Below are 12115 nucleotides of genomic sequence, written 5' to 3'. Positions count from 1 at the left end.
GTGTATTTGGCTGCACAGAGGTATGTAAAGTATGTCCAAACCTGAGGCATTTGAAACACTTTGGAATGGGAAATGTTCCCAGAATTGGTGAGCATTCCATCCCACGAACTCTGTCTTGCGCTGTGAAGATGTTCCAAACACAAGACATTTCAAATATCTATATATGCCTCTAGATGTATCTATATATATGCATCTAGATGTATATGCATATTTATAATTTTGAATTTTGATAGACTTTGATTTGGTTGAGTATTTAGGTAAAAGTTCCTTGGCCAGTTCCTCTCTGGTTAAGGTAGCCTGGAGGTTATGCTGGTAGTCACACTGTTGAGAGCTGATACAAATGTTTAGCCCAGGAAGTACATATGTTAAATGCCTAGATAATTGTATCCAGATACTTTAGTATTTCTACCATTATTTCTGTTCATTACGCAATTATTGAATTTTTTAATATAAACAGCTTCTTTCATTTTTCTTTTGGTAAAATCCCTTTCATTCCCAATAGTCCTGAAGTTATTTTTATTACACTTTTTTTTTTTTTACAAATATAAGCAATGTTAGAAAATTTAATGTCAACAACAGATTGGATGTTGTATGCTTCAACATACAATTGTTGTTACCCAAAACAAGCTTTATAACTGAGGTTGGCATTGAATCCATAAACTTTGCTGCTTGAGGAAAGAAGAATATGGGGCACTCTTTATGTATGTTATTCACAATTAAATATTAATGTTTGCCACCTTTTGCAAGTGACACCCTTTGGCAATCACCTATTGCCCATTTTGACTGAGTTATTTGGTACTGATTTAATAAGCTTTCACTTCAGTATTGCTATTCAGCAGAGACCTGTTTAGTTTTTATTTTAAATATGACTTTAAATGGACTTATTATTATGGTTGTTATCTATTTAATACATACAAAAATTTTATCATGATTTGATTAGAATAGTATAGAAAATTGACCATGACAAACTAAAAAAAAAAAAAAAAAAAAAACCATTCCTGAAGATAAAAATTTTTATTTGTAGAAATTTGTATTTTTGAATTTTCTTATAACCCAAGATGTATTCCAGATTTGAACTGGTAAGTGTTATTAGTCTGTCTGTGTATGGATAATTATTTCTATCATAGGACTTCTGGCCATTTATTTTATAACAGCAAACTGAGCAAAAGATAGTTTTTTCAAATTTTGAGTTTACTACCATGAATTAGATAAATTAGCTACTTTTTTTTATTGTGGCCACCCCCAGACAGTCATTTAATAATTAAAAACTTCATAAGTGGAGGACTAAATACCTACTATTGTCTAGTGTAGTTTCTAAAGTGCAATAAAAAATGTTCACAACTTTTCTATATAAAAACTAGATGTATACGCATATTTCTGATTTTGAAACAGAAGGTTCTTGTGGTATAATTTATATACAAAGAAAGTTTGCCAAAAAGATAAGTTGTTTAAAATTGCAGTATTTACATAATTACCAACCTTGATCAAACTGGACATAATGCAGAGCTTCAGTTGATTTCATTGTGTATTTTTTCATTACATTATCGCTCATCAGAGCACTTGCACGAAATAAGGAAAAGCAGCCAGGACTGCAGAGCACACAGCCAATCATATGCTCTGTAGCTTTTTGCAGCCAGTGACCCATGGCATACTCAAACTTCTGGTACCATACCATAGCACCTAGGAAGACAGATTATATGCACATCATTCCACCAATTATTAGGCTATATTTATATATTGTATAAATTGTGACAAGGATATTAGGAAGGCTGACTCATGAAGATGTAAAAAATATAGAATGGTTAAGAGTATAGCTCAAACTACAGCAGTAATACCTTGAAGATGGTCATTATTATACAGACCTGCAAACTGAAACTTGTAGAATATGTTTCTATTCTAATATTACATTTTCTAAATTTGCTGATACAAAAAATTTACATCCTTTTTCATATAAGGATTTTCCAAAATTTGGGAAAAAGGAAAACATTTCTTATTTTGTAAATTTTATTTAACCTTCCAATGCTAAAGTGCTGTCTGACAGATCCTTTTTTTTTTTTTTTTTTTTTTTAAATTAGTAATAAAATCAGATCCTCCCATGTACCTTTGCAACCAAATATTCTCTAACTCATTATACAATATTTTCTGTTTTCATTTTGATATACTATGAATTAAGAGAAATTTTTTGTTTGGGATTTAACAGACACCAGGTGAGCAAAAGCATTTATATCTTTCTTATAGACAGCTTCCATTCCTACATGGTATCTGATATACCAACAAAAGCAGCCTAATCTTGCTATATAGGTTTGGTTTGACTGGCTAAATGCAAAAAACTGACAAAAACATGGCTTTTCATGTTGCATATGTCAGATGCCACATAAAAAAATATCTAAATTGTTACTTTCCAAGTAATAATTTGAGTACTCTTTTTGCAGTAAAATAGACAAAACTCAAAATGATGAAAATGGAATATAAAAGCAACTGTGCATATAGACTCACTAGATTTTTTGGGATAAATCTTGCCTTTTGGTCTCAAATGATGAAGATAAAAATTTGTGATTTTTATCTTATTCATCATACCAAATATTTCCCTTTTCAAAGACCAGCAGTAATTTGCCAGCCCGTTTATATTTCATCTTCCTTGCTCTCTCTCTCCCTCTCTCTGTATACATATATATCATCATCTTCACTATTGTCAATCGACTGAAGGCCTCCTCAACATGTTTACAGAAACTGCAGCCTTGGGGGTTCTGCACACACATGCACACATGGACAAATTTAAATTTAAAAAATGGATAACGAAATTAATACTAACTTGAAAAAATTGACGTCATATCATTTTAGTGATATTTCACTTTTTTCACTCCTTAATATTTTTAAAAATTTTTAGATACATATTCCTTTCATTTCTACTTCTGTCCTTATTATTCATTTGTTTCTTTGCTCGTTTTTCACTTCCCCCCCATATTGCTTTTATATATATTATGCGATATATTGTTGGATACTGTTTATGCAGCTGCTTACGTGTGTGGCCATCTCTTTCTTTCTTTATTTTTATAATTGTACATTTTATGTTTAGTTTTATTTCTAATGGGTAGTGAGTGCTACTTGCTTTGCACTACGCATACTGCCCTCTATAATTTGTTTATTTTCTGTTATCAACTTAATTTCTTTCTTTTTGGTGGCAGTCTGGTCTAGCGGTGGGCGCTTAAGCTATCCTGTTCTTACATTTGCTGCATTATGACCTCCATGATATGATTTTATAGGTTTGGTGGGCTGGCATTTCAGTTAAAGTCTGTCTCTGTCCATTGCAGTAATTTTTTTTTTTTTTTTTTTTTTTTATATGTGAACCCCAAACACAAGAGGTATTAGAACCTATAGTACTTACTACCGTGCTTGGGTTGGAGGTGGAGAAGATGAAAGAAGATATTTGTTGACATTGGACTTGAACTTCTGTAGATTGTAATTTTCAGGAAATACGTATGAAGGAAGGTTGTTCCAGAAAACAGCAGTTGAATGAATAAATGAGGAAGATGAAAAGTTGGTTCTGTGGGTTTGAAGTTGGACAGTAAATGGATGTTGGCTGGTGGCGGCACGTGTTTGGACTGTTTTGAAAGAGAGAGCGGGAATTATAGAAGCCAATTCAGAAGAACAGTGTCCATGGAAGTATCTGTAGAAGAGGCATGCAGCAGAAACAGTACGCCTATGAGAAAGCGAGTGGAGAGACTCTGTTAGAGATGAATCATTAATTAACCTAACTGCCCTCTTCTGAATGGAATCAAGAAGCCTGAGAAAGGTTTTGGGGGCACCACCCCAGATGTGGGAACAATATTCCATGACAGGGCGGATTTGCGATTTATACAGAGTGAGCAGCTGTTTGGAAGAAAAGTAATGCCGAGAGCGAAAGAGAAAACCAAGTTTTTTAGATGCAGAGGAAGCAATGTTTGTAATGTGCTTGTGCCAAGAGAGATTAGAAATCAGGGTAATCCCCAAAAGAGATATATCATTTTGCCTAGAAATTGGAGTGTCACTAAAGATAAGCATAGGAGCAGAAGAATCCTTTTTGCAAGATATAAGACAAGACTGAGTTTTAGAAGGATTAAAATCGACTAAGCTGTCTTTTCCCCACTGGAGAATTACCTGAAGATCGGCATTTAAGGAATTGATAGCAGATTTTCGAGAACTTGAAGCTGATTGTGAACAGGGCAAGGTTTCTCAAAATAGAAAGTGGAATGCAATGTGCTATCACCGGTAAAACTATGGATAGGATTTCCAGTCAATGGAAGAAAGTCATTAATATACAAAAAGAAAAGAGTGGGGGAAAGAACTGAACCTTGGGGGACACAGGCATTAGTAGAGAAGTTAGAAGACAGAGAGCCATTTACCATCACCCTCAGTGAGCAATCAGAGAGAAAACTGGATAATCAATTACTAAAAACAGTTGGCAAACCAAAAGATGGAAGCTTGTTTAGAAGACCTTTATGCCAAACACGATAAAAAGCCTTTGAGATGTCAAGAGCAACTACTTGTGTTTCACCGAACCTTTCCATTGAGTTAGTCCCTAAATGGGTAACATAAGCCAAAATATCACCAATGGATCGACACTGACGGAATCCATACTGGCGATTGTTGATCAGACGGAAAGTTTCTATGTAGTTTAAGAGTTGGCGGTTAATTGATTTCTCCATTACTTTAGAAAGAGTAGAAGTAATTGCAATGGGACGATAATTGGATGGGAGGGATTTGTCACCCTTTTTAGGAACTGGCTGGATATGAGCAAATTTCCAAGCAGAAGGAAAAACACCTTTGGAATAAGAGAGTGAAAAAAGGTGGCAAAGAATAGGAGTAAGTTCAGGAGCACAGGTTTTGAGAACAAGGGGAGGAATCCCATCAGGATCAGGAGCTTTCTTAGCATCAAGATTCATCAAAATCCTGCTGATATCCTTTTGACGGAATAATACAGGAGGCATTGAATGGAGCGTGTTGGGAATGGTGGGAGGTGTTTTACCAAGATCATCAATACATGAGCTGGAAGAAAAATGGGATGCTAGCAGGTCAGCTTTATCCTTGGCTGAAGTGACAACAGAACCATCTGGTTTGGACAGGGGTGGGAGCAGAGATGGGCAAAAGTTGCAACCAATAGCTTTGGCAAGAGACCAGAATGCTCGGCTACCATTAGGGCAAGAAGCAAGTTTTCTACTCTTAGCCTGTTCAATCTCTAGTTTGGACTGATTAATAACTGCTTTACAATTGTTGCGAGCTTTGGTGTAGGCAGAAAATGAAACTGAAGAATTAGAAACAAGCCAATTACGATATGCAACATTCTTCTCTTGAACAGCCTTAGCACATTTATTGGAAAACCAAGGTTTAGATAAAGGACGAGATTTTAAAGTGGAGTGTGGGATAAAGGATTTCATTCCTGCAAGAATAATTTCACTGACACGATCTGAGCAAACAGTGACATCAGAAGTTTTGAAACAGTAATCCGACCAGGGAAAAGAAGAAAAGAAGTCTCGCAGGTCATCCCATTTTGCATTCTTGTAATGCCAAACAACACGAGGTTGGGAATAGCCATGAGATAAAGGTTCCATTGGAGAAGAGACAATCACCAAGTTGTGATCTGAAGTGCCTAAAGGACCTCTCACTTCAACCGTGTACTTAGAAGAGTTGTTTGTGAGAAAAAGACATGCATATTGGCTGTATGATTAGGATTGTCCGGTATTCTTGTAGGTAAATAAACAATCTGTGCAAGGTCATTAGTAATTGTAAAAGCCTCAGCATCTTGACCAGCTGGGTTGGTGTGACTAGAAAATGGAAGCCAGCTGGAGTTGTGAACATTAAAATCACCAAGGAAAATTACCTCACTGTTAGGAAAGTTGGACTGGAGAAAGTCAAGTTGCAAAGAGAGGAAGTCAAAGAGCTCCAAGTGATTAGTGGAGTTGGGAGAACGGTAGAGACAACAGATGAATTTGACACAATGAGGTAGAGAGATTTTAAGCCAAATTTTGAAGTCTCTGACAGGGAATATCAGAATGGACGTATGCACATGTACCACCTTTGAGGCGAAAGGAATCATACAACGAATAATTTGGGCATCTCAGATGAGCAGTATTTGAATCAACCGATAACTGAGATTCAGTCAGAAAAAGTATATGGGGTTTGGTAGACTGCAAGTGGAAATGGACATCGTTGAGATTAGAATTGAGACCACGTATATTTGTGAAATGAATTTGGAAGTGCTTGGGAGGTTTAGATCTTTTCGCAGCTAAGCTTACTCTATTACTTTGACAATTCATGGTGTATTCAATAGTAAGAAAAAGTGAGTGGGACAATCTGTATGAAGTAATGAAATTTTTGGATATGGCGTACATGTAGTAAGAATATATCCAGATCCTTGACATAACGTGGCCTTGACAATGCTCCCTGCATACACACTACTTGGACTCCCTCCAGTCACTATCTGGCAGAGTAGAGGTAGCAAGATTACACACTAGCTGATCCAGAAGCCTCCAAGAGAGTTACCAATAGGTTCGGTCCAGTGTACTAACTAGCTGCCAGCCTGCGAACACCGCTTTAGAGTTGTACACTCAAAATGTAAGGAATATTGGATCTCACCACGACATGCATCATAACCTCAAAAGTCATCAGTTATACTGCATGATGGAAGAGATAGGGAAGGGTTGACCGGAACTTAGCTCTAGAGACTAAACATGGGTTCCACCACTTCAAGCCTCCAATAAGCAAAGTGGTGGTATTTCACCGGTTGATGAGAGTCATCTACCACCTAGTACTGCCTGGTAAAATAGAGGGGCGGCGTTCCTCCATGTGGTGTAGGTGCCACACCTCGACCCCTGCTTACGTTGGTTCACACCTGGGTGGTCACCCTCCATGTACTTGTGCATGGAGGTTATACCCAGGATTACTAACAGTACCATCCATCGTGAAGGTGCAAGCAGAGGATATGGCTGTCACAGACCACCAGACTTCGCCGAAATTGGGTCCACTTGACTTGAGTGTTACCCGAATATCAGTTCCATCAGCGTTTTAGACTTTCAGGTAGCAAGTACAGCTTGTCTGGCATATCTGAGATAATGTCTGTGACAACCTGAAGGATTTAATTTGCATTACATTCGAAATGCAGTAATATTGCAGTCAGATATGAATTTTTCTGACAGTGCAGACAGGCTGCAAGAGTGGCTCATGGTATCTTGTTAACGATATACAGGAATTTTGCTAGCATGGATAAGGAGGTGATTGTCGACTTGTATAAGGCAATGGTCAGGCCATACCTTGAGTACTATATACAGGTTTGGAGGCCTCATTTTAGGAAAGATGTGATCTACTGGAACAAGTACAGAGAAGGGCAATGAGACTGGTGAGTGGAACAAAGGGTTGCTGTTACCAAGAAAGGCTGAAGTTCTGCAAATTGCAGCTTCTGGAGACTAGGCACCTAGGTGGTGATCTAATTGAGGTGTATAAGAACTTGAATGGTTTGAGCAAGCACAATGCGGATGGGATTAGCATTAGCATACAATGCAAGAAAGCAAGCTTATGCAGCATCAGCAAAATAAAAAAAAAAAAAACCCTCCCATTTCACTCATCTACTAACTCCAAATGCAGTTAAACTCCAAATACAGCTCAGCCTTAAATTTATTCAAGTTACCAACTTCCACAACAAGAGATGGAAGCCTCTTCCAGCAATCAACTACCCGCTGGCTAAAGGCAAATTTCCACACCACACTAAAGGCAAATGTCCATTCTACAACTGTGTTTCCACAGTTTGAATCTATGGCCCCTCAGGTTCTTAATCTGAGCAAGAGGAAGAATCCCATCAGCATTGAACTTGCTCAACCTGTTCAAGACCTTATGCACCTCAATCAGATCACCTCGCATGTGTCTAGTATCCAAGTGATGCAATTTGCAGAACTTTAGCCTATTCAGCCTCGTCAGCCGTCTGCTGACGAGGCTAGTAGGGGCCAGACGTGTTCAAAGCCGCTAAGTGGATTTTTCTTATTTATTGATTTGAAATTATTGTTTTTCTAAAACTTTTGATTTAAATTTAGTAGTATGGCATTATTTTGTGATTTTCTGATTAATTTGGTGTATTTATTCTTTACTCGGCCTTGCAATTGCATAAAGTATCGGTAAGGGTATCCACGTGTTACAAATCGCAACTCCGCTGAATGAGAAGTTTTTTAGCCATATTTAGCTGCTTATTGAATATTTTTTACATCAAATTATTTTTTGTAAGTTTATTTGAGACAGCGAGATTTGAAAGTTAATTAATACTTAAGCGTCCATAGATTACCGTTTGTAACTTTCCGCCTTTAGAATACAATCGTTATATATCAAACCTAGATAGCGTTAATATAGTATAGGTTATAATATTTTTGGTGATCGGTAAAATCTATTAAACTTGTTGAACGTCGTTGGCATTTAAATTGTACTTTTAACTAAATACATATACCGACTTAGATTACAAACGTAACATAATTAATTAATACATAACTGATACGGAAGTTATATAAAGGGAACTCGGAGATAATTAATACTTGACACTAAAAAATATATATCCAGTTATAACTGTGTTGGGAGATAAGTTAGGGTTATAAACTGAAATTGAAATTTTATTTAAATTAAAAGAAATCATGACTCAGACCAGAGCAGCAAAACAAAAGGCTCAAGCTAATGGAAGTGCTGTGGCTCAGAGCAGAACTGAGGGGCGCAGTTGCCTTCTGAATCACAGCCTTCTAAAATGCACAGCTTGCATGATGTTTGTGGGGCATTCAGGTACGGGACATGATATTGCCATGGAGGATGTCTTTGTGTGTGCACGCGATGCAAAGAGTGTATCGAAATCAGGCCCATAAGAAAGCTGAGTTCTTATGGGCCTATCTCATATAGGCCCATAAGAACTCAGCATTCTTATGGGCTTATATGAGAGCTTGAAGTACAGGGTGGATGCCCTCAAAGGAACTAAATTGAGGGGCCATCAAGCTCTCAGCTGCCCACATCAATGCCAGAGCTTGCACTTGGTCATCGCGCAACACAGCGGCAACCCCCAAGGCAGAATGCGCTGGTCCCAAAGGAACTAGTAGTTGTTGGTGACTCTATTGTCAGGGAAACGGGGAACATGCTTTGTAAAAAGGATAGGTGGAACAGGACCAGGGTATGTCTGCCAGGGGCAAAGGTTGATGACGTTGTAGAGCAGATATCATCTTTTAAGGGCACAAAAGGTGATATAGTTGTACACGTTGGCACTAATGATATCAAGAGTAGGAGACCGGCAAAATTGCTTAACAAGTACAGGTCACTGTTGAAAAAAAGCCGTGAAATAGGGTTGAATTTGAAAGTGTCTGCAATTCTGCCCAGACACGATAGGAGGGAGTATATGATGAGAGCCTTGTCGATCAATTCAGCCCTGGAAAGATTGTGCAAGGCTCAAGGGGTAGACTTTTTTTCAGCCTGGACTGTACTTGTTAACAGGAGAGATTGCTTCTACAGGGATGGGACACACTTAAATAGAAAGGGTGCAAGAATATTTGCTGATGCTATCGAGGCAGTGTTAGGTGGGTCGGAAAACTGCTAGATTGGGGGGAGACAAAGACAAATAGATTAACAGTAGCCACTGGCAGAGGTGAAAGAGATTCTTGCACTGCTTCTATTGGAATGAGCAGAAGCATGAAAAACAAGATGCAGGATATTTCAGAGACTGCTGGGAGTCATTGCGGTACAAGTAAACACATGGGTTGTGTTAGGGTAGCTGTACACCAATGCTAGGAGTTTAGTAAATAAATTTGATGAATTTGAGGTATTGCTCAAAACATCAAAGGCAGATATTGTTGGGATATCAGAGACGTGGTGTCACACAGACATAAGGAATGCAGAACTGGAATTTGGGGAGTACAAAGTCTACAGAAAGGATAGACTGGATAGGAAGGGAGGAGGGGTTATGCTATTAGTTAAGAAATACATAAAATCCAAGGCAGTGAAGCCAGTGGACATCGCTGGACAGTGCAGTGTCGAGTCAGTTTGGTGTGACATAAGCATTGGGAGATCAAAATTGAGAGTAGGAGTGTGCTATAGGCCTAATGACTCTGATGAGTACAATAAGAAACTGTACAGAGAAATAGAGTGGGCCAGTAAATCAGAGAGTCTTATAATGGGAGATTTTAATTTCCCAGATATTGACTGGAATTTGGGGGCTGGTCACTCACACACTAGCAAGGCTTTTGTGGATTTATTGGATGATTGTTTTCTACATCAGCATGTTCGGGAGGCAACTAGAGGGAGTAATACTCTTGATTTGATTATCAGCAGTGATCCTTCATGACTTAGAATCTGCAGATAAATGAACCACTAGGTGGCAGTGATCACAGTGTGCTGAAGTGGGATATTCTCAAAGAGGTAACTACCATTAGGGGTAAAGGGAAGGGTTATTGCTTTCGTAAAGGCGACTACGATGGACTGAGACAGTATTTAAATTCTATACAGTGGGACCAACAACAACTAAGAAATATTGTTCAAGGTTTAGGCCTAAATGGATGTCAGATGAACTGATGAGGCATACGGCAGAGAAGAAACATGCATGGGATACACACAAATTAACACATGACACAGAAGCCTATGATAGATACAAGTTGATCTGTAACCAAGTTACAAAGGAGGTTAGGCAGGCGAAGGCAGATTACGAGAAATCATTGGCAAGGGATGCAAAGAAAAACAGCAAAGAGTTCTTTACTTATGTAAACTCTAGAAGGAAGGGGATGAATCAGATTGGTCCCCTTGATATCGATGGGTCAACTGTTGATGATTCTGCTCAGGTAGCTAACAAACTAAATGAATATTTTGCATCAACATTCACACATGAGGAGTTATTTAGTGAGGGGAAAGCCAGAGGTGTATTCAACTCTAGCATTAAGCTAGAGAATCTTGTAATAACTGAGAGTAAAGTGGAGGAGAAATTGTTGAAGATAAACACACGAAAGGCACCCAGGGTGGATGGGATCTATCCAGTTATATTAAAGGAGGCAGCAGAGGAAGTAAGCAAACCCTTGGCCATAATTATGAGAGCTTCCTTGGACTCAGGGGAGGTACCCACAGACTGGAGATGTGCAAATGTGACCCGAATTCACAAAGGAGGATCAAAGGCTGACACAAGTAATTATAGACCTGTGAGTTTAACTTCTGTTCCAGGAAAATTAATGAAGGCACTAGTTAGGCAGTCTTGTCTAAATGATCTGCAGGATCATTTAGACAAGACTTCAGTTATAGCTCGGACACAGCATGGTTTTGTTAAGGGGAAGTCTTGCCTGACCAATTTGATTGGATACTATGATGCAGTCACAAAGGAACTGGATGCAGGGATTAACTTTGATATTATATACTTGGATTTTAGAAAGGCTTTTGATACTGTTGCACATGGAAGACTGCTGCACAAATTGGAGCAGTGTGACATTGGGGGCAAATTGCTGCTGTGGATAAAGGGGTGGTGAGGGGGAGAAGACAGAGAGTGGTAATCAATGGACACTGCTCGTCGTGGACTAATGTTATTAGTGGAGTCCCTCAGGGCTCAGTGTTGGGTCCATTATTGTTTTCTGTATTTATAAATGATATTGATGATGGTATATCAAGCTTAATGTCCAAGTTTGCAGACGATACAAAGGTTGGCAGGGTTGTCAAGGACACTACTGACACTATGCTGCTGCAACAGGATCTGGAAAGGTTGAGCAGATGGGCTGAGAGGTGGCAAATGAAGTTTAACATTGACAAATGTAAAGTACTGCACATGGGAAACAGCAACCCCAGAGCAACGTATCAACTCTGTGGTACTACACTGACAGTGGTAGAGAATGAAAGGGACCTGGAGGTGGTTGTGCAGGCTGATATGAAGTTCTCTGAGCAGTGCAGATAGGCTGCAAGAGTAGCTCATGGTGTATTGTCAATGATATATAAGAATTTTTCTAGCAGGGATAAGGAGGTGATTATTCCCTTGTATAAGGCTATGGTCAGGCCACAGCTAGAGTACTGTATACAGGTCTGGAGGCCTCATTTCAAGAAGGATGTAGAGCTGCTGGAACGAGTACAGAGAAGGGCAACAAGGTTAGTGAATGGAACA

General features: G+C 38.6%; 1 protein-coding gene across 1 annotated transcript in view; it reads right to left on the bottom strand.

Annotated features, from left to right (window-relative positions):
• LOC150075054 (chitin synthase chs-2-like) overlaps positions 1–12115 on the bottom strand; it is a 255891-nt gene that overhangs the window by 50304 nt on the left and 193472 nt on the right. Inside the window, exon 11 of the mRNA XM_090389070.1 lies at positions 1480–1680. Within this exon, the coding sequence (XP_090245196.1) occupies positions 1480–1680 (201 nt within the window). The remainder of the gene's footprint in view (positions 1–1479; positions 1681–12115) is intronic.

Source organism: Mastigoproctus giganteus, chromosome 14 (assembly GCF_048544385.1).
Source record: "Mastigoproctus giganteus isolate SK-2022 chromosome 14, ASM4854438v1, whole genome shotgun sequence".
In the NCBI taxonomy this organism is placed as follows: domain Eukaryota; kingdom Metazoa; phylum Arthropoda; class Arachnida; order Uropygi; family Thelyphonidae; genus Mastigoproctus; species Mastigoproctus giganteus.
The sequence above is the reverse complement of the archived record's forward strand: the minus strand, read 5'-3'. Positions and strand labels throughout refer to the sequence as shown.